Consider the following 24,329-nt stretch of genomic DNA (forward strand, 5'->3'; position numbering starts at 1 on the left):
GGGGATTTTTGATAGGAAAAAGGAAAAACAACCTCCACATTACACAAACAGGACACTTGAAAAGCCACAGAAATATCCCATACTTACTTTTATCTTCCTGGTTTTCTTCTGCTGCTTTGCCTTCCTCTTCCTCCTCCTCCTCCACCTCCTTCTGCTGTGCTTCTTCGTGGTGGTCGGCAGCACCGACTGAGAGGCTCTGGCAGCAGTGGTTGAAGCCGCTGTCCCGAGGCAGAGTGAAACTTCGGGGCTTTCCCCCGTTCCCGTTCAGCACTTGCATCCGCTCGCCCTCCACGAGGGGGAAGGGGCCGTAGTGGTCTTGCAGGTGGCACTTCTGGGTGGGCAAGGTCGACTGCCGCCGGTGCTCGGGGGACACCACGGCCACCTCGGAGAACACAGAGTCCTCCAGCGGCAGCGTCTGCAGGTAGTGCAGTCCTGAGCTCGTGAGCGGCGTCTCAATGAGGTCCTGCCAGGAGCGCCGCTGGCTCGCCGTCTTGCGCACCGGGGACTCGGTGGTGCTCCCCGCCACCTCCGGGCGGAACTCCTCATGCGACGACTGCGACTGGGACGTCTCCGTGGACGAGAGGCGGCTGTGCTTGGGCTCCACGTAGGGGCTTGTGCAGCTCATCTGCAACATCAACAACACGCAACCTTCGGATCAATGCGCACTGAGACCTGCTGCTAATAATAACCTGTCACTTCTCATTATCAGCCATGGCACCCAGTTCATTAATAAGCTGCAAACTTACCTAATTAACCTGTCCTGATCCTAATTTTAATGCATACCCATGTCTGTATGTCACACCTGTAGGTCAAATTCTGATAGTTATTCATAGTAAGTATCTTTACTATGTCACTTAATCCATAAAATAAGCCAAGAAAATTTGCAGAAAAAGTTGCAAAATAGTGCAAAATATGGCACTATGGGAGAAATAGAAAAGATGTACCTGATTCATTCAAAACCTTAAAAATGCTATCCAAATGCCTGTTATCCTGTTTTGCTTTTCATTGGAATCATGCTTGCAGTGCTTTAGTACTGTCATTCAAAGATCTATAATTTTGTAAGATAAAGTGCTGCCTTTAAATTAAACATCATGAATGTTCTCTTTCCTCTGAATTTCCCCATTGTTCATTCCAAAACCCATATCCAAGTACGATGCATTAGTTAACACTGAGTATGCAGAGATGAAAGTTAAAATTTCCAGTGCAGAGTAAGTTAGAGGTCTATAATAAAGTTTTATATCAACAACTGCTTCAAGGAAAAAAAAACAAAACAAAACCCTTTTTTCTAATTTATATTTCTCTATAAGAAAAACCTACTTTTTCACAATAAGAGAACACCTGGTGCTGCTGTTTGCAATACAAGAGAGAACATTTTTATGCTGGCATTTCTCTGGAAATTCAAGTGTAATTTGTTACTGTCATGCTTCACAGCACAACTGCTGGAGCCTTATAAAGAGTCAGTGTTGTTCCTAAGGTAATAACATTTTCTCAGAAAGTTGATAAGGGGGTGATGAGGGATTGCATGGATGAGTAGCTGTCCATCATGAATGAAGAACAAGAAGAAAGACTTCTGTAACTTATTTTGTACAGCAAGTGGGATTATAAATCCCTGCTCTCTACAAACCAGTGGAAAGAGCAATGTTGGCCATTGGTGTTGCTTAACCAATGCCTTAAGTCAAGCACCGACCAAAGAACACATGGTTGAGTGCCATCCTGGGCGCATGCGTGTGCTCCTGGGCAGGAGAGCAGGCAGAGGTGGCACTTTGGGCACACATTCCTAGGGACAGCTGCAGGCGACTCACCGAAGGTGGCCGTGGGTACGTGTCGTACGGGGGCGGGGGGCTGTCCTGCTTCGGTGTCGATGGAGTGTCAGCCTCCTCCTTGTCACTCTCACTCCAGTAATCTACAAGTTACACAAGGATCAGGTCAAAAACTGCCAACACATTTTGATGCAGTTTTGTATCAGAGATTTGCTTTCACAAAAGCAACGTGAAATTCCTCTAGTATTATTGGCAGTGAAATACCAGAATGCTGATGCTGTCAGTGTTAGCTGCTGCAACTTGGAATTGTCTTAATCTAAAGAGGGAAAATTCTAAATATTATGGAGTATAGTAAACCTAATGTCCCATTACAGAGCTACTGGACAACAACCTGAAAATGAGCCACAAATTTAACTCTTGTGCACACCTTATAAATGCAACAGGCATATGGAATACCCTTAACACATGTATCAGACTTTCAAATATTTGTACAGCCACAAAAATAATTATGATTGGATGTGTATTGGCTGAAAAATACTGAAATATATTTTGAACAGAAATTATTAAAAACATAGCTTTGCTAAAATCTTGTTGACTGCAAATGACATCAACAACTGTATTTAATCAACTGGCAAATCAAACAGGTAGGAGTTATTGCACCCATGAATAATCAGTGCTATTTTTCTACCCATTTTCTCCATTATATTCTACCAGTTAGACATGTTTTTCAATTCAATTTTAATAACAAAGAGTGTATTTGAGGCAAGTCAGAAAAACTTTTTATCATATATCTGCTTCATAAAACAGCTGCTGTCCTGTTGTCCATGCAAGACCACAAAGGTGATATGGTAAGGAAAAATATAACAGTGACATTTAAGAACACAGTTCAAAAAGAAGGATGAGAAAGTATAAAGGACACAGATTTTGTGGGTTAAGTTTAATGGGCTACAGCATTTCATTTTTTCAGGAAATCAAGCCTTGGCCAAGCTTATTTCAAAGGAGAAAACACATAGAAGAATATACTACATGGGAATTTATTCTTTTACAAAGATTTTTTGAAGGAGAACAGCATCTAACTAAAAGGACACCGAACCTTAATATTCTCTGGAAAAAAAAACCCTAGTTAACTGCTAACTCAGTACAAGACAGACAACTCTTAACATTTTTGCACACTGTAAGACTTATGCAAACATTTCTCTTGTCACTTTGTTTCTGGCTGTACTACCTTCCAGTGTTTGGGTAAATCATTGTACAACAGGACACTATAGCTCAGACTGCTTACAGATTACTCACAGCAATTTTCACTTCACCTCAAGAGTTCAACAAAGTGCATCATTTACTACTCTCTCTTTGATAGATAGGAGAAAAAGATTGATTGCTGCTTCACAAATGATCTAACTAAAAATCCGAGCTGGCACAACATGTAATTTTGTCTATAATGATTTTTTCTTACAATTACTGTATGTTATGATCAGTGATCTACTATATTTAATCTTATTCAAGACTTAAAACATAAACTTACCTTTAAATGACATCATCTTGAAACAAGAATCTCTATAGTTTTGTATTTTTTAGATTTTAGTATTGGTGGGGACAGCCTTATTTCTCTATTCAATTTTTCCACACAATAGCAATTCTGTTTTTACTCCAAGCCTTTTCATTTGCTTCCTGCAAGCTTATAGCTGAGACATTCTCTTTAAACAGTATAATAAATAAGTTGCATAAAGTTTTCATGACTACAAAATAAAAACAAATCCTATCAGTTATGTCTCTAGACATCTGCAAATAATTATTTTCTAGTGAATGAAAGACTAAATCAGTGAAAACTCTTTTTCTAAATAAATCCTAGTTTTAAGAAAACTTGTTTCCAGCAACTTAAATAAGTTGAAAATATTGGCATGTAGGCATGTTTGTTCCTATTGCAGCAAAGCCTAATGGTGCACTATGTGGCGAGAGAACTGTCAGAACTGCATTGTTCAGTGACATTTCTGCAGACTTGAAGCTCAACTGTTTATTCCAAAAGCACAATTTAGCAGTCTCAGTGCAGGTTCCAATTTTGCCTAAAAATACGAAGGTGTTCTTGCTGTCAAATCCACATACAAGAGAACACTGTAGGATGATGCTTTTGCACACCTTATCTCAGACAGGGAATAGGTTGGCAGCCCATAGCTTGCCTTGAAAATTTCTGCAGTAACAGGGGTCAATTTTCAGATAATATGTATGAAAATGGCCTCCCACCAATTTTTATAAATGCTCTGCTTGTGGCAACTGACTCGTTACAGTCCATCTAAAGCATGTATGATGCTATGAAACAGCTGCTGTACTTCTCTCTGTAGATTTGTCCAATTCAGTGATGGACAAGCTCTATGCATCAGGCATATCTTGAAAGTTTTCTCAATGACTAATAGACTGAATATATTATATACAAACCAACACTGACCTGCCATTTCCTGAATAAATATACTCTATTTATATAAACTAGGGATTTTTTTCCCTCTGATTTATGTGACTGGAAAGTATATAACTTCTCCATCCAAGGAAGTCCCTTGATGTATTACTAACATGCATTGTATTTCATATGAAAAGTTGAAGGTATTTTTATAAAACTGTTCTGTACAGAATGTAACATTTTATTCAGCAGTACACCCACAATTCGTGCATGATGATGATTCGTGCATCTCTGAAGCTCTGGAAATATATTTATGAACTTTAGATTCAGAACCATTCAACTCTTAATTGAGACAGATTTGACAACTCCTGTTGAATTGTTTCAGAGGTTTGCTGCAAAGGGCTGAACCGCACAGAAATAAAAGAGCTTTTGTCAAATCAAATATGCAGATGACAATTGGTACAGTCACTGAATATAGAAAATTCCAGCTGCACAGTTTCTATAACTGCAAAAATGCTTGAAGTGATAGAGAGGTTTTACTTTGCTAACTTGATGCCTCTGCTAATTAGGGACACTACTGAGCTGTGTAACAGCCCTTGTGCTGGGAGCCAAGGAAAATCACCAGAGGCATTAAAACAGTGTAGAGCAGCAAGGGGAGAATCTGCCTCCCACACGAAACACAACTAAGCAACACAAAGAGGGCACAGTTCTACCTACCTGCCTACAACAAGTCAGCATGAGTGAATGGTGTTAAGAGTGGTAATAAAGAACTCTGTCAGTGCCTGGGATATAATTTGCATAGTCAGTGGGGTTTCACTGATTATCTTCAATAAGGAGACATTTTAATAATAAGCTACATAAGGCCTGAATGCACATCATCTCATATCTATCTGGATCATCTGCTATTTTATTACTCAGTGATTTCTCAGTAGTACAAATATTTCTCCACGTCCATCTGGATTTTGAAAGGTGTATCATGTGTGTAATTGTGCACTTGGACAGCATTAGCATAACATACACCTTTTCACTTACTGTCCCACATGGCATTGTAATTCTAATGCCAACCTGCTGTCAATAAAAATTGTAATTTGGCTTTGAATGCCAAAACAGAGGATTTCCTCGAAGACTCTGAGATTCAGCGTTTGTTAACAGCCTCTTCAAGCAGTGACAACAGATGGTACACAGGTTCTTTCTAACAGGTTACTGTAGTGCTGCTTAGGAAACACGGATTTCCAAACTGATTTCCAGGTCTGGTGAGGCACTGAGAACATGACTGAAGAACAGTGAGCATGGTGCTGCTGGGTACCCTGGGCTGTGTGAATGCAGAGGGCCTGATGTCAAAAATGACATGAGCTTTTTGGCCCAAAACCCAAAATCTTTCTGATGAAGGCTTCAGAGCCACAGAATTAAAAACTGAGGTTTTGACTGAGTGGGAAGCAGGCAGAAAGGCATCTGGATAAGCTCTGGATCATCACGACCACTGCAATATTCTGGTACCTGCTGCTGGGTACATATGTTGAAAAGAGCATGAATTCAAAAGCTATCTGCTTGCCAAAGCAGATACTTGGATAGGAACCCTTCTGTGCATCCATATCACTGGCAATTCTAAGAAACAACTTCCATAACACAATTGGACTGACCCTTTCTTTTTTCTGTCTGCAAATACAATTTCTGCTGCAATAGTTCAAAGAAAATCAACACATTATTTTATATATGCTGCTTTTTTAATCCATTAAATATTAGGCATAAAAAAACCCCATGTAAAATGTTGTAGGCCTACAACTCCAAGTGATATGCCAACAGGGCTGTAGCACACACTGCAATACAGTAAAACGAGTAGGAATCATGAAATTTAAGTGGCCTTAAAATTAAAGTCCTTAGAGTAAATCCAATTATCTCAACAGGCTTTAGAAAAATGGTTTTGTTCCCAAGACCAATTTCATGCACTCCTGCCCTCTGTGAATTCAAACACAAATGCAATTTTTCAAATATTTTTTTTTTTAGCCTCCAGATTCTTAAGTTTCTTCTGATAAGGGACACAGATTCCTTGGTACCATACATGGAGCTTTCTGGCAGTATATCTGCTTTTTTAGCTATCTTTTGCAACCTTCTCAGAAATAATCTCAGAAGTGTCTGCAGATCAGAGTCCGAAGGAATTAGTCAGAACTCCTGACAGAAGGAATTCTCTAAAGCAATAACAGCAATACCCATATGTGATTTGCTTTCAGATGACAAGAATGAGGCCTGATACACAGCAGGGGAAAGAGAATAGATGAACTTGTGATAAGAGCTGACAGAAGAAACCAAAATAACAACATATTACCTTGCTCTTGTTTGATCCTCTCTCTTTCTGCATAGCCAGCAGCAAGCATGTTAATTCTGTTGAGCCATCTGAAAAAATATTAAAAAAAGCAGTGATACTGATCCAGCCTCTTAATTTTGTGTGCATTTCTAGCAAAAACAAAGCTAGAAGCATCTGAAGGAGATTAAGGACAATGTTATTTTTCATATCAGACAGCTGTTCTCTTTGATACTCTTATTCAGGGAGTCTCCAAAGATCTATGATTTTGCTGTTGAACAAACTGTTTTCACAGCAAGGATTTTATTTCAAATGGAAAACCATGTATGATGTCAAACATCTGTAAAATAAAGGATTTAGAGATCATCAAAGAGCTGTTAAGTCTGCTGCTCACAGATATGCCATCACACAAATACTCCTGCTGTTCTGATTTCTTAAGAATAAATACCACTTTTCAGAGATTTCAGCAATATTTTAAGGCCTGAATTGGCAACTTAGCAGAGGAACAGAGCAGAAAACAGCAGTAAAAAGAACAGGTTCACTCCCAAACAGACATTGTGGTTTAATTATGCCATTATATTTTAGAGCTTACCTACAGTGCTGTGTACAAAGAGAAGGAGGCATATCAGAATTCACTTTTGTGTTTGTGTCAGAGAAATGCAGGGAGAAAGATAGTTGCTTCAATGCAATTCACATCTAAGGCTTTAATCTCAATTTAACTTTGAAAAAGTGCTTCCATAAACTGCACAAATTAAAAAAACAAAAAAACCCAAACAAAACCATATAAAAACCCCAGCACCCAAACACAAAAAAAAACCCCCAGAAACCCAAACCAAAAAGCAAATGAACTATTGCTGCTCTCTTCCAGTAGGGCTGTCATCGCCAAGCATACACTGAACTCTCTGTAGCAGGGCAGTTTCAACCTGTTCTCTTCCCCCATGGGGCTCTCAGTGTACATCAGCCAAATGCTTACACTGAATCAGGTCCTTCATCAACGAGGCTTTACAACCACCATGGCAATCTCCCGTGTTGTCCATTCCATGGTAAACCTGGAATTACTTGCTCCAGTCATCCCATAGTCTGAATTTGACAGGCCTGGTTTGCCAACCTACTGGCTTGCAATTTAACTGCTAGGGTATACAGAAAGACAACTCCAGTCAGGTTTGCGTTTTCTTCAGGAGTGGGAAACCCCTGTTTCAGAAACCTGTGCCTGATGGGTTTTGTTTGCATACATGCACAGAAACAGGATGTTTGTCTCAGCAGAGGACATTCCTTCGTAATGTCTCCTGCACGCCTGTCTTCAAGAATTGCAGTGCAGGGCAAGCATCAAATCATAAAATACAGTTGCTTTCCTAGAAATTAACTCCAGTCATCATGCAGTCAGAGAACTACAGAATGCTTTAGGCTGGAAGGACCTTAACAATCTTGTAGTTACAAATGCTCCTGGCATGGGCAGGGACACTTTCCACTGAATGTCACTGTTTTTGCACAAACAGTGACCACATTTTTGATCTGTAAACCCTGCTAATGTTAATCATTATACATTGGGAAGAAAGCTAGGAATTTGCTCTTAAAGTGATTGTAGAATGCTTCATGTTACCACACAATCAAAATTTCTGACAGAAGAATAGGGAAGCTAAAGAGGACACTAGAATTTGAGTTGTAATGGTTAGGAAGTGCCATACAGCTGTAAAAACAAGCAGCACACAGGAACAGAAATCCAACAAACCTCATCTCGTACAATGATGTTACACCTTCAAAGCTAAAAGATGATCCACTACAAAGCCATATTTTAGGCTCACATTCTTGATATGTGAAGACCTGCTTTGGGGAATAAAGTTCAGCTACCAGCTGAGCCAGCTCTGCCAGCTCCAATCGGAGGCACAGAGGCAGGGGTCTCACCCAAAGCACTCCAGCCCCGTGCTGCAGAGGGACCAACAAAGGCCACAGACCTGTCTGTGCCCAAAGGGTAAAGCAGCACAAGATGACAAGCATCTGCTCTGTCAAATGGCATGGCAGACACTGGGGATGGTGCTTTGCTTGCCTCTTACCTATTCAGGGTTTCACGTTCCCAATTCAGCTCCCAGTTTACCACCCTCACCTGCACTGCCAGCAGGGAACAGCCACCTATGATCCCCATTGGGTAGGGCTGCTGACCACAAAGCTTTAGACAATTGAGTTATAAGGGTTCTCCTGTCCTTCATTCTGTCCTAAACATGAGATAGCATTTCCTGGTAAGTTTGCTTATTATTGAGGTAACCAATTAAATTAATGAACACTCAACTGACAGCCAAATGATGCTGCTTATAGAGATCACAGATGATGGTTTCCAGAGAAGCATTATTTCCTGAAAAGTAAAATCTAATGAGAGCCCAGGAAATGTGTAGCATTCTCTCACTCTTTAGAGAGAGAGCAGGCTGACTTCACCTTTAATGCATTTCGGCAGGTCGTGATCTGTTTGAGGTTTGGACTATGACCTGCAGTGCCTGTGGGGTGAGCCAGAAGGTGGCTGTAACCACTGATGTGAGTGTACACTGTGAACAACCACAGCTTCTGAGTAGTTTGCCAGTCTGGAAACTAAAGGAATGGTATTGACTTCTTCTGCACATTTTCTGGTATGTGGCTGCTAAAGCTTCTTGAGATAGGGTTAGGGAATTAGTATTATTTTAATAAAGCATGGCCAGAGTTCTGGTTTGTTCAAGTTAGAATTGTATGACAAATCCCACATGCTGGACTTGTATCAAAGAGGAAACGTACAGATCTCCTGTAGAATGGAAGAGGAGCAATACATGCCTGGGTTACAATGCACTGGGGACAAAAGTTCCAATCATACAGCTACAAAAATGTTTCTTAATATGCATATTAATAGATACAAAGCCCTAGCACATGGGAAGATTTCTATCTTTCTTCCCTTCAGTGTGTGTGTCCTGGTCGGCACTGTAACCTTTGGAGGACAAGAGGCCAAGAAAATATTGCTTCTTTACAGCAAATGCAGCTTCAGTTTTCTTGTGAGAATTCTAAAATCTGTTTTCTAGGTATGACAATAAATACAATGTCACTGGTAACTGCAGTAGTCATTCAGGTTTCCTTTTTTTTTTTCTTTTCGAGAACAGCACATTCATTTCTTGTCAGTATTTAATTAAAACAGTTTTATGACACATAGAACAGGATTAAAACCCCCTGACTTTTCGAACACCTGCAATTTCTGCAAGGAAGGATGCACAGTACTCTCACAGACTAGTAGGAAACATTTCTCTATCTTATCTCACATTCAGGAGAAGCAATACTTTTAGTCAAAGCAGGGTGTCAAATTCTCCTTAATCTCCTTAATCATGAAACTCAAGGCTATAGGATGAACATGATGTATGGGAATTTGGATACCTTAGAGTGTCTAAAAATACCTGAATGCAGTTTAACCAGAGTGAAGAGAATAACAATGAATTTCCAAGCAACACATTTCCATCACCATACATTTACACTAGAAAAAAAGTACTTCACATCTATAAAGGATGTTCTGTGCTTCTTCTCACATAGAAAAAGCATGCTAATAGGCAAAAAGAACATTTTTCTGGTGTTACCATATGGACTAAAGGGACTTCAGATGCCACAGCAAAAAATTTCAGTGATTATACCTCTCCAAACTCCTTACCAGCACCATGGTGTGGCACAGTCATAAAAGTAGTAAGAAAATTTGGATAGTGACAGAATTACCTGAGATTAAAATACCCGTTTTATGTGAGTAGATACACACAAACAAAAACTTCATAGCTGGCAAACATTTTTTAAATATAAACAACTGAATAATTTTATACAAGGGATGAAGGAATTGGACTATTTTGAACTTTCAGTCATTTTATGAATTAGCAGTTTTCTACTGCTGTTTCTTCTGCTTCAAATATAAACAAAACAGATAACTAGAATTTATGCCAGAAACTTGACAAAAAACCCCATAAAATGATCAAAAGATCATTAATTTAACTTCATATTTTCATTCCGTGTTTTACTTCATCTAGGCTTCAAAATACTTTTAGACAGGAAGTATTTTACTATCCCTGCATTTGAAAGACTATTTTTCAGTCACTTTTTTCCCATCTATTGAGTTAATTGAATATCTAAGAAAGTGAACTAATTTTTCTAAAACATTAAATAAAGAGAAAAAATAAAATTATTTGGTGAGACTCTGATGGCAACTCAAATGTAAGAATTTCAAGTAATTCCACAGACCCAGACAGAGTTTGAATTTACATGTGTATAACTCAGATCCAAACTTTGTCCAGCTCATTCTAAAGGAATTAATAAGCACTCATTTCAAAATATGATAAAAAGACTATTTGTGGTGGGAAGATAAAAATATTTTAATTTCTGGGTTTTATACTGCACAATATATTTTTAAAATATTGCTACACATTTGCTGCTGCTTTCTGTTTACTGAAAAAATATATAAATTTCTATCCTTAAAAAGAAGGTGCCTTGTAATACTGAGTGAGGACCTGCTGAAAGAAATGATTCGGCTACTGCTGTTGTTCAGGATATGTTGAAAATTGACCAAGCCATTATTCTGTTTGCTGTGCAACAAACTGCATTTTGAGTGACTGGCTTGACACAATTATCAAGCAAAGGCAAGCCTAAAATTTCACAAACAAATAAAAAGGTTTAAAGTTTCAAAAGAGACTTTTGAAATGAGCGTCAGTCATGCACAAACTTCTGAAAAAATGTTAACAGACAGCTATTTCTAAAGGAAAGCAGGCACAGTATAGTATCAGCATGCCTTTCCACCTAAATATTATCATCAATGACTAGCAGTATCCTGAAGGTGCTCTGCCAGGTAGTTGAATCTAGTACTCACAGGAGAGATTAAACCATGATTATAGGACTTGCTAAGTTTTATTGATTCAGTTTTATCTCCTTTTCCTCTGTTTTGAAAAAAGCTCTGGTCAGCAAGGATATCAACAGACATTATTTAAGATAGAACAACTCTCAGGTTGCAATAATAGATTTTTGTTTGTGTCTTCTGTCATTTGATGAAAATGGCATAATATTTTGAACTGAATTAATGTCAGTTTACATTGTGAAAATAAATGAAATAACCCCCCTAATATTTGAATAAACATGGAATTCATGTTCTAATTTACCATTCAAATGAATTAAGAAGAATTGTGTTTATTTTGTGCTGAAGTCTCAATATTTTTCTGAAAAATTGCACAAGTGGCCAAGAACAGACACAGTAAAATTTAGTACTCAAAGAACTAAGACTTAAGTCCTTGTTCTTTTTGAAATGCTGACATTTTCCCCATCAAATTCAACACAACCAAAATTTCACTTCCAAGTTCATGGAAGTAGAGAGAATCTGCAAAATTAATTACTTGTAACATCCACTCCTTTTTCAAGACTGGCATAAGAAAACCAGTGACTGCTTTAAATCCTTCTCCAACTTCTTACTCCCTTCAGGACAAGAAACAGAAGGACTCCCAGAGGAAGCATCACGTGTTTGGGAGTATGTAAGGAAGCAGTTGGAGATACCTCACCTTTGCAGGTGCCACACAGCCAAAACCAGAAACCTGGAATTCCGAAGTTGTGTTTGGATTTTGTTTCACACACTGTATTTATTTCCTTTTAGAAACATGGAATCATGTTTCTAAAGATTTCGAACCTTAGTATCAAAAAAGAGGTAATTTTTTTGAATTAAATAATTAATATATGAAGCCAGTCAGGAACACTGTTTCTTTGCACCTCTTTTCTCAGCAATTAAACTTATGTTTTTAGACTAACAAGTAATTTATTATACACATGTTATTAGTAGCTTCAAGAAGCGTCACGTTTATGTAATGGGTCCTTGAACTTTGCTAGATATCCTTACCTGTTCATATCATCTAGATGTTCAGCAGCAAAATAAAAACTTTTGATCTTAGGATGGCAGGCTTTGAATGCACTGTAGAGGAAAAACACAATTAAAAAATGTAATGGCACAACTCTGTTTTTTTTCTGAAACGTAAGATCACATGGTCACCAAGGAATGAGATGAGTTCATATTTCTGCATGCCCCCAAGCAGTGTATGAATGTACAACTTTTAGGATTGTGCCAGGTTTCACCAAATAAAGTGCTCTTCAACTACCCTTCTAAATAATCCTTGATTCATATGTGCATAAATAATTGTTCAACCATTACCTGCAGTGTACTGTATGTGGATAAAGTTCATCAGTTAAGGATATAATTTTATGTATTGGGTAATTTTGCTGATATACATATAGCTGTCATTTTTTCTGAACAGAAAACTGACTAAACGATTAATTCGATACAACAGTAAAATTCTCAGTCCTAGTGATTTCTCATATCCCAATGACTTTGACACTACCTTTAGCTCTAATGACTGCATTTCAAGCAGGAAATTGTGATGTGCTGATTGACTTCTGAAAAGCTGTCATAAATCAACAGTGTGTTCATGAGGTCATCCTAAGCAATGGGCAATTACATCTCATCTTTCCTTTCCACCAAAGTAATCAACATGACTGGGCTGAGAGAATTACTGCATTTCATACATAATATGAAATAAATTGCTAGAAAGAATCTTTTAACTATGTTGGATAAAGATTTATGGTGAAGTACCTGAAGACCCAGCAAATGCATTTGAAATAATGAATAATTTACAGTAGAGAATAATCTTTTTGAGAATAATCTGAAGGTGTCTTTTAACAACAAAAAATTTAACAGTCCCAAAAAAAAATATGGAAAACCTCAAACATGATACATGATGAGCATCATCACCATTTTTCTAGAGACATAATGGATTTTATATTTATATACACACACACACACATACATGTAATGTAATAATAGAACTCTCACTCTCTAATCAATTGTGTTTCAGAAAAATGGCAATGACATTCTTCATGCTTATCATGCTTCCAATTTTCAATATACATGTCTGTGTGCACACAAATGTACACACATCTATGTTTTAGAAATCAGGCAAATGAAATTGATAACAGGAAAGTTACTGCTAGAGAAGGTAACATAACATTGAGACTGAACAGATTCCTCTAACACATGACAGCAAACAGTGTTATGCAAGTCAAAGCAGATGTACAGTGACATCTGCTCAGTTTAGAAAGACATCATCAGGTCACTGAGACCTAAAACTGGACTTCTTAAAACTGTTACAGCATCTGTCATCTGGATTCTTAAAAGGTTTTTTCCCTTTATCTTCCACCCAAGCAAAGAATCTTAATAACCACATTTTATGTGCTGCTATTCAATAGACACTAAATCAAGTAAAACCAAACCAAACCAATTTAAGCAGGGTGTAATTCTGAAAAATTAGTTGACTTTATGCTGCTGTGCCAACAAAAAAGAAACAATAAAGCACTTTAGCCATGTGGCCCAAGGACACAAGACAACAGGCTCAAGCCAATGTATATTTTTTTTAAATCAGTTTTTATCTTCTGCCCTGTGAGACCACCTTGAAGTGGAGAGCTCATCCTAAAGAGAGATCTAGATCAACTGATGCAAGGTTGGTGCCTTCTGTAGAACTGTAGGTAGTACAAATCATACCATTTTACATTTGAGAATTATGTTTTGCATGAATTTCAGCAATTCCAGCCTTGTTTGAAAAACTGTACAAATCATTAGAAGGCAAGGCAAAAAATTTTGAACAATAATGACTCTAAAAATATCTCTGTAGGAGCATGCACCTGTCACATTGCTACACATGCATGAGTTTATCTAAATAATAAATGGATTTGTGCAATGGCACAAATCTGGATAGCAGCATAAACAGGTGAGAAGAAACATTCTTTGAGACCTTTAGGTCATATAACAAAAATACAACAAATCACTGTCATCCTCTTTTTTTTAATTCTGCCTCAGGACTGAAATAATGACTCAGCAAATGTTGAGATTATGTTAAATAATTTGGAGTTACATTAAATATGAATGCCTGGCCATGAACTTGGGGACTTTCATATTTGGATGGTCTCTGTATTATGCTTTAAGCTGTTAATTGAGCATAAAGCACACAAAGACTCTCCAACCCTCAACAAACAAATAAAAAAAAATAGCAACCCCAAACAGAAAGGAAAGAAAGGAAAGTAAAACTAGGAAAATAAAGGGACAGAAGCAGCCAACCAGCCTTATTGCTCATAATTAATTTTGGTCTAGTCAAGCACTGTGGCTCACGATGAAGTGAAAAAATAGCCTTCTTTGGGCAAGATGGCACTCCAAACAGAAAAAAATAATTTGCTTTTTTCATATGAGCTTATTTTGTGATACAACCTCATGACAATTGTAACAAACCCCATTATCTCCCTGTTTTAAGGGAAGACCTTGTCTTTTGTTTGCACTTCATTTATTGTATCATTGCATTACTTTTGGGCATGCTTACTATTTCTTGCGGCATTCACTGGCTCTGTCAATTTTAAATTCAGGTAGACTGATGAATCCTTCTGCTTTTTCATCCTGCAAAGATAGTTCCAGATATTACTGTAGCTAAAGTGTAAGGAAAAAAACCCCAGCATGTTGAAAACTTACAAGTATTTTCACTTGCCTGCTTCTTACAAAAGGAATACTACTGTCTGCTGTGCTCTGGCAGAGCTCCCACAGAAGTCACTGGGACTTCTGCCGAAGTAGCAAGACAGATCCCTTGGTGAAAAATACAATTTTAAATACCCAGTTTTCTGAAACAATTTCACAGCTGAACCAACATTTGAAAACATACAAAATGACCAAATGTATTCAGTTAATTAGTTATTGTGATTAATTAATTTTTAGGGAAAATGGACTAATTAGTGTAGAAATGGAGCCTAGTGGAAGAAACAGAGAAAAAAAGCAATTTCAATGGGTGTTGTTTATAATTTTTATGTATCACAGCTAAGAGGCATGATATCTCTTCAGCTACTTTCATCTCTCTACAACATTCAGAATATATCTGACCTTCCTCCCCTCTCCTCTGAATATTTTACAGAGTTTATTTTATCAGCTATGCAATCTCCCTTGACTTTTCACAGTGTGAAAGCATTATTTATATTAAGCTACTGTTACATCAATAACACAAGACTCAGTTATTTAACTGCTCATAACTTTGCATGCAAAATTAATACAGGATCACAGAAATGAAGCTGGAAAACACACAAACGTATGTGAAGGAATTCCATGAACGTATATCTTTTCCTAAGAGTTTAAATGGTTATTTACACCACATATGCAGTCCATATGATTATACGCCTTCCTAAAAATAAGTAAAAGGCACAAATCACCATATAAAACTGGAGCTGGAGTCATTATGTGGAAGGTACAGGGTTGTTACTGGTTCTGCATTAGCAGGTATTTTAAAATCAAAAAGACACTGCTTAGAATAATCTTGCTATTTCTTTTTTGAATGGTTGCCTAAAGAAACAGAGTTTTGGCAAGAGCAGTGTTTGCTTGTCTGTCCACCTGCCACTGAGGCACCCCCTACCAGCCTTTGACTCTACTGGTAATGACAGACAATGTGCTGAGGGAACTGAGGTCTCAAAAATAACCAAAACTCAGAAAACCTCAGGGAAGCTTGGGATAGGGTGGGAGACGTAGGTGCTGAGAGCGCAACCCTCCACACGGGAATGCTACCCTCCACACGGGAAGTATGGCACAGCTCAGAGCTGCTCCTTGGACCTGGTACTGACCACTCACTTCACTTGTAGGCATCAATTACTGCCCTGATGAAAACCTTGTAGCAGCCAAGGGAGGGAGAATGGAGAGGAGGGAGTTAGAGTTACTGATCTGAAGCTGGGATCAAGGCACAAATGGAATGAGTCTGAGAAAACAGGCTTCAAGAGCTCTGGCCACGGAACAACTTGCTTTCTGTTTACTCAGGGAAAAGTTGGGGATTACTTTGAAAAAGTTATGTACAAATGCTTGCTGTGATTAAAAGAAAAAGTCCAGGACAGAGTGCATACAGATGTTAAAATTGGTTTTATCTCAGCATATTTACTAATGAGTCTAATAGGATTAAAAATCAAGGAATCATAACACTGGCATAAAGCTGTGCAGCTAAAGATGACATAATAAATGTGTACCAATGCAGAAAATGTTGCATAATCAAAGCTGTACACAATTCAGCTGGGATGCTCCTGTGCTTTTAACTTCAGCATTTATGAGCACTGAAATCATATCAAAAGCTACAAAGAAGAAACAACAGGAGAACAGAACTGAGAAAACAGAACAATCTTCCTTAATTGCCTAGCAGAGATAAACAAGGAACACCAGGCAGCACAACATTAAAGTTTACACTTCCATGACTAAGCTTGAATGACAGGATTAAGTAATTACCTTTTTGCTTTCAAGGGTTTGAGGATAAATTTATTCTAAACTGGTGTCATGAGGACACAGAAAATGGTGTTATTTCTCCATTTAGTAAAAGGTGAATTGGAAGGAACAGATATCTCAAAACCTTCATGGTAATTTTTTCAGACAGTTAATATTAATTTCAGCATGATTATTTGGGTGAATAAAATTATTAACATACATAAGCACTTCATGAAAGCATTGTTTTCATACTAAATCCTGACTACAGCAGTACAGAAATTATTCTTTGAGACCATGAGTACAGATGTTTACCTCTTCATTGATATACCAATATAGAGATGTGTCCTTTAGGACAAACCAGTACTTCTTCCATTTCTGTGAGAAATAACTCTTGGCATCTTTCTTTTTCCAAAGCCAGCCTTCACAGTCCCCTCGACCAAGATCTTTACATGAGATCCGTCTTTTGCTTTTACCAGGAATAGGAGCTGAAAATGACAATGAGGTGATGTGAAAGCATTTGATTTGTCCACTAAATCAACAAGACACCTAGTCAGAAAGCACTATATATCTGTTTAAGAAAATTAATAAAAAATTTCAACCTGAAATTGCCATGAAAAAGCATTCTATTTTGACCACAAAGCTTATGCACACCACCATAATTTAAAGGCCAAAGCAAATCAAACCAAACCATGTTCAGCATCTCAGAGCTCATATCCTATGGATAAGACAAAAAAAAAAAAAAAAAGCAACACAGAAAGAGAAGAAAGAGAAGACAGAAGACACTATAGAGAAAAGAAAGGCAAGATATTTAAATATGAGAAAAATGCTTATTTGTAATTTTCAACATATTTTCCATTAGAATAAAGCGCACAACATATAAATTCATGTACTTCCCACTTGGTTACCAAATACAACTATTTAAGTACTTCACAGGTGTTCACAAACCTCTCTTTGCAGCTCTTTTTGAAACTAAACAGTTCCTAAGGCCTTTGTACTTTAAAATCAAAGAAGAAAAATTTACTGTGATATAAATTACCTGAGTGCGTAGGTAATGAGCAAGTGCTGCAGTGAGGCATTACCTGAACACAGCTGGAAAAACCAACCCTGGCCCCAAAGAGGCTAGAGTCTAAGTATTCAAAAAAGAAGATAAAAGCAGATACATGAAGGTAGAGGAACATTAGGAAACTATGAGACATCAGAAATGGACTAATACATTCTCAACATGATCAACTGAGCTGAGCATTTTATTGGAGCTAACAAGTTGGAGTTCCTCACATACTGCAATACCATAAAATTAATCTTGGCAATTCCCTTCCTACCCATATATGAAAACAAATTTATTTTTTACCTTTGTTCTTCTTTTTACTTTTCTGCTGTAGAGAAGACTGCTGAAATGTCTACAAGAAAATCGAAATGGAAGAAGTGAAAATACAGTGTGAAAATTCAACCACATACCTGTAATAAAAGAAATATTAAGGCCTAAGAAAAAAGGTGATTTTAGTTAATCATGTCATAAGGTTGTAAAGCAAAAGCACACTGTCAAACAACTCAAAACAGATCATCAGTTAGGTTGCCAAACCAACTGTAGTTTCTGTGCAAAATGGTCACTCTCCTCTTGATCTGTTAATAAAGAAGGAATATCTCTCTTTGTTTACTACAGTAATGAAGCTACACAGCCCATGTATTTCTAATGTAGACACTAAATAAAGTATTTTTGACATCCATATGTAAATATGCAAAATAACAAACTGCCTAATGCAGGTGTGGAAGTATTCATACAGTGGTCATTAGACCATCAGACAATTTTCTCAGACCCAGGCCCAGTATTCTGAAAGACATCAGTAAATTTTGCTTAATCACAACTGGGAAAAAGTCTCCCAAATAAAAAGTCTGAACTAGAACTTTATTTTTTCACCATGTTTTTAAGTGGAAGTATTTCCCTTCAGCGGATCCACTCCCACAAACTAACCCACTCCCTTGACAATGAGACAGGATGGAAATTGCTCCTTTATTTAAGATCTTAGCTTATTAGTAAGATCAGTAAGTTTTAACGCATTTTATAACCATTCCTGTTTAAAAGCTTTGACTCAGAGAAGCACAATTCCCAGTGAACTAAAAAAAGAAAAAAAAATATCTGTAATGAATCACCAAAATTTAAAGACATGATTTGACTTGTTTTGAACTTTAGTTTTCTAGAAAGGCAGACAGTTAAAACTACACAAAGGCTACATTAGAGTGTCTGCTTATTAAAACTTCCTATTTCAGCTTGCCAGGAATCAATTCAGAAATCAATAGTTTTGTGCCACTTGGTAAAAATAAATTGAAGCAAAAGCACTGACAGCTCTGCAATTCCAAATCCTGTTCTTAGTACTAAGACAAGCCCTAACCCTACTTTACAAGACTAGGTTCAATTCAAAGAGCAGCTTTGGCTTTGCACATGGCACTCAGTGCTATGGCTTAATTGACATGATATTGTTTGGTCAAATGTTGGACTCGATGATCTTGGAGTTCTTTTCTAACCTTAATGACTCTGTTCTAATTTTCTCCTCCCTGCTTCCCACACCCCTGAGCTCATGTGCAGCAGACTCAGCTTCAAAGGGATCTCTTGCCTCACAGCTGAGAGATTTTCATGCAGCAAAAACTAACATGCCCATGGGGAAAAATTATTAGCAAGACAATAATTAAGTGTAATTAAAAATTTTAACTGACTTGCTAGATGTGCTGATCCCTTGGAGACCATATCTGACAAAATCTACTCCACTATATTGCTACCTCGGTGGGTCAAAGAAGGCCTCCACTGGGAGGTAAAAAAAGGATCACACTCATTTTCATTTCCTGGCTCTTGTCCTTTTTCTTCTGCTACTGGTACCAATTAAATCAGCACCAGCTCTCAACAAACCAAGACAGCAGTACCCATCCCACTTACATCACATGAAATATTTCAACCTGCGAAGGACTAGAAGAGATCTTAATGACCCAGGAATAACAGAGTGGATGAGCAGAAGTGTGTAAGTAACTCCCTCTGAAAATCTTACTTAATTCAAAGTGGATGAAAAAATACACACACATACAAATCCAAAACATTAGCACTTCTCAGTTCACAACTCAGACAATTTCATTCTGCTGTTTGACTTTTCTGCACTATTATTTTCACAGTGTCAAAACAGAAAATCTCTGCTCCGTTTTCTCACAAGTAATTCTGAGAGCAGGTGAGAACATATGAAAAGCCTTCTCTTTAGATGTTTTGTCTGTAAATTGAACCTGCAAACCTCAGTTCACACCTTTTTACTTCTGAGTCAGTTTTTGGGAAGAAAGGGTAATGAAGGGGTATCAGTTTTTAACAGGAAGAAAGCATGTAATTTACATGTCTAACCATTTTTCCATACATTATGTTATATTGCAAAATAGAAAGGTTTTATTAAATTCAGCTATTACTCTAAAATAGCTCACTGAATTAAATCATAACTAAGGGCAAATTCTACAACTGAGAGAAGTTCCTGGGAACTATTTCAACTGCAGTGATTTTAACTAACACTTTAGATTATTTTACATAGACTGCAGGCTTCAAGTTAATTGACCCTTTGCAAAAAACAGCACCATTTTTTTACTTAACTAAGAAAATGTATATGTAATATAAAATATGTAATTAGAGAACAACAACAAAAACAAAAAAGTGAGGATGAAATCTAAAAATGCTTCTTCTTTTGTTGCTTTTTTAGGAACTCACTGAATGCAATCTACAGCCCCTTTGCAGTTGGAAGATAATGCTTAGAGCCGTTTTCTCAGCAGTGTCAGGAGATCACGTCCTTCCTCCTGATCAGAGCAAGGCTTGCTTTGAAGCCAATACTGGATCCTGTTCTGAGTCATCTCTAGCCTAGATAAACTATCTCCAAAGAGGTACATTCCACAGCTTCTTTAAGGAATTGTTGGCCACCACAGTGTTTCCCCTTTTGCAGCTTAGTTCTGTGATGTGGCAAATATGGAAATAATGTAACTACTATTTCTGAATTCCATGAACCCTAAACCCATGGATTTACACCAATGCAAGAAATTTCGTTTTATTAATGCAAACTTGCTGTAAGACACTGTTTAATCACTCACCCTCAAAGCCAGTTTCAATGTATGTTCACTGCATTTTGATTCTGATACACCTTGAGCTTTGAGTAACTGCTTTCATAAACATCTTTTCCCAGTTTCCAAGAATCCATCTCTTCTACTAATTCTGAGAACAAGCATGAAATTAAATAGAAAGCAGCATTCCATATTAAAGAAAGCAGTTATTAACTCAAAATAATGAGTAAAATGGAAACAAGACGGACACTAAAAAGATTAAATAGATGAGTACCTTAAGACAAGTGGAAATTGGCACTCCTGAAGAAAATTTGAAACTGTTTAATAATATTCTGAATTATATGCTTTCCAGTCATCCAAAATACAACTAGAAGAACTTTCCATTACCCAAAAGCAAGGTGTCAATTGATGTTTAACCTACATCAAAACCCCTTTGAATACACTGAGACTCAGTGAGTTTTTTAGACACAATTTCTCCTGTAATATGTGATCTTTGAGCTTGTTCTATTTAATAATACACCTAGATTAAACCCTTGGACAAGTGCATCTCTAAGGAGAATATCAAAGAAACATTTAACATATATATAAGCCTGCCTTTCCTATTAGCAGCCTTAAAGAACATGTATTTTAAGAGGAATAAAACACCATTTATTAAAGGGATTTTTCTGTTTCTGGTTTGGTGTTTTGGTTTTTGTGGGGTTTTTGGGTGAGGTTTTTTGTTTGGTTTTTGTCTGCTAGGTTTTTCTTACAAATGTTCTAGCAAGTCTCTAGCCCTACCTTTCTGAGGTCTTAGCTGCAAATTCCAATAGTCAATGGAGATTTAATTGGGCAGGAAAGAGCTTTAACAGTCCCTCTCTTCCTGCAACTGTTCATTACCAGACTTGCTGTGTGGGTTGTATTTACTCTAACAGTCTTCAAAATGATTGACAGAGTTCCAAGAGGCCAGCAGACTGCACACCTGTAAAGAACAACCTGCCCCAGGGCAAGCCTTTTAGGACTACAGCACAGCAATGCAGCTGCATTGTAAAAAACTTGCAGGTGGAGGCTCATAGTAAGCAAAGAGATCACCACTGGCCTGTAATTGTACTTGCTCTTTAGCAAGAAAATAATCCCCTACAGGTGGTCTAATCAATGCTATCTGCATGCACACAGTCACACATCAGCATCTTTGCATGTGTAACACAATATTTCAAGAAATGAGACTATCATGTTTCTGTCTCATTCTCAGAGATATTCAGGTTTCTCTTCTGGGAGAAAGTATTTATTATTGGTTAGTCCTGTGACTGCTCCGTATTTGCTCAGAAGGGAAACAAGATTGAAAGTTATTCACTAATGTTCAGAGGCCTGAAAATATGTTTGGTATTAACTTATTTTGTAGTAATTTCATACCTCTTCATTTGGAAAAATGTATTTAAATGAAAGTGTGAAATTATTTAAGTTTCAATGAATTTATTTGTTTCATGCCAAATAGGAAACTTAATAAACTGATCTTTCAATACTAATATTAAATTGGAGTGAAACTGCTATCAGAAGAGGAGAATGTTTGCTAAAACTGTTATGATGAAAGTTAGAAAACTTATATTTCAGTTGATAGCTCAAATAAAAGTAGAAAAAAATAGGCTGGTTATCAAAATGATTAATTTGAGAAGATTTGTTATTTTAACAAACTTCAAGAGTCCGAGGAAGATGTCTAAAGATTTGAGGTTAAGCTGCTCCTTAGAGCTTCTCTAATATCTAATATAAATTAGATAGGTGTGATCAACAGAATGTTACATCCATGTCCAAAAAATAAATATATTCTAATAGTTATATAAACTTCTTGTATATGGTTACAGAATTTGTAGGTCTACCAAAAAAGACCACAACTGAAGGTTCTCTGAAGATTGACCATAGCTACAAGTACCATATTGGACAGCACCTAAAATTCTCATTCAAGAGCTTTTTTGTTGCTCCACTATTCTTCAGAGATTTTTCACACAGTCATTTTAAAAAAGCTGGAAGAGAGAACCAAGTTATGGAAAAAATAATTCCAATTCTTCTACCCAAATTTGAGCTCAGTCTGATTGGAAGGGAAAATGGTACATATCTTTATAGCTTTATTTAGAGCTTGGGTCAAACCCAATTTTTCTCAAGGTGCAAGTTTAGACACTAAGGAACTGTTTACAGGCAGGCATTTCCATTCTGTCACTGTAAGACAGCTTTCTCTACTTTCAGCAGGGTAGCTTGTATCACATCTGATTACTGGAACTTTCTGCTACAGATGGAAAAGCTAGTGTCTGGGAAAAAAATGAAAGCTGGTTCTGCCAATCATATCATTGATCTCCCACTTTGAGAGATCATTCTCAATGCTTTGAGAACATTGGCAATGTTCTATTTTCACTGTTTTGATATACCACATACACATTTCTCTTCATTTAGTGTGTTGAGATCCAAAATTTCAAAGCTAAAAGAAGAGTGAAAAGGGGGGAAATGCAAACCTGTTTAGATACAATGCCACACTTTACATCAGTATTAACATCTCATGCTTAAGGGTACTCACAACACAGGATTTTGCCAAAATCTTTTTTGTTTACCATCTTGTTTAGTCTCCATTAAGAGACTGCAGCAGACAGTTCTAATTATTTTAATGGATATTTGTGGAAAATAAAGTTTTCAATGACTGTGTTACAAAGACATGTCTTTTCACAGTGTGTCTGAAACAAGTCACCCCAAAGGCCTTGTGGATACTTGTGTCCTGCTGCTATGCCCCTCCAGTAGATACCAAACTTTGCAATTTCCTCCAGGAAAAATCTTGGTTTGCTTAGAAAATTTCTGTGTTATTCACAGGCAAGGTAGGTTTTTCTTGTGTGCTTACCTAAACATTAAAACTAGCAAGACTAAAGATAGCAAGACTATCCAAGCAGATTTAAGAAACTTATTCTCGATCTATTATTGGATTACAGAGGTGGTCTGTGGCAGAATAGGGAGCCAATCTTGGACCTTCTCAGAAGAAAACAAACTGCTGTAAACGGAAGTCACCCCTGGGGCATTAACAACATCTTCCACCAAACCCATGGTCTTTGCAGAGGAAAAATCATTAGCCTAGAATAAAAGTCCCATGCCCCCTTACAAGACCTTGGTGCTTGCTTATGGTGACAAACACATACACCTCCTTCTGCAGGAGGAGTGAGCAACACTTCTGATTGTACCCCTCAGCACGATCTTTTTCATACTCTTTCTGATTGTGTGAAAGAAAAAAGTGCAGAGGATGTAGGTGGCCTGAGAAAACAGATTTCTGCTTTAAGGAAGATACACTATTTCAAGTTATTCTCTGTTAGCACTTGGACATAATATACTTCAGGGAAAGAAACAGAAAACTCCTTCTGGCTTTCAACAGAGGGGAAGTCTTCAGGGGGAAAAGAAGGAAAGAGTTTCTGTACATCAGGAATTATACATTCTGTTAAAATTCATACCAACCACTTCCATTGCCCTTATGAATTAAGGCAGAAAAAAACAGTTCATTGCAGGATAAAAGTCTCATTACTTGCTGGAATT

At 37.3% G+C, this 24,329-nt stretch overlaps 1 protein-coding gene across 8 annotated transcripts in view; it reads right to left on the reverse strand.

Moving 5' to 3' along the window:
* Positions 1-24,329, reverse strand: part of CNKSR2 (connector enhancer of kinase suppressor of Ras 2) — a 205,459-nt gene that overhangs the window by 38,794 nt on the left and 142,336 nt on the right. For all 8 annotated transcript variants that reach the window (XM_068179895.1, XM_068179894.1, XM_068179892.1 and 5 more), the window contains 7 exons: positions 18,073-18,121; positions 17,037-17,209; positions 14,827-14,900; positions 12,306-12,377; positions 6,473-6,540; positions 1,803-1,903; positions 88-625 (listed from right to left, as the gene is read on the reverse strand). In XM_068179895.1, the coding sequence (XP_068035996.1) occupies positions 88-625; positions 1,803-1,903; positions 6,473-6,540; positions 12,306-12,377; positions 14,827-14,900; positions 17,037-17,209; positions 18,073-18,121 (1,075 nt within the window). The remainder of the gene's footprint in view (positions 1-87; positions 626-1,802; positions 1,904-6,472; positions 6,541-12,305; positions 12,378-14,826; positions 14,901-17,036; positions 17,210-18,072; positions 18,122-24,329) is intronic.

This window comes from Anomalospiza imberbis, chromosome 2 (assembly GCF_031753505.1).
Source record: "Anomalospiza imberbis isolate Cuckoo-Finch-1a 21T00152 chromosome 2, ASM3175350v1, whole genome shotgun sequence".
NCBI lineage: Eukaryota > Metazoa > Chordata > Aves > Passeriformes > Viduidae > Anomalospiza > Anomalospiza imberbis.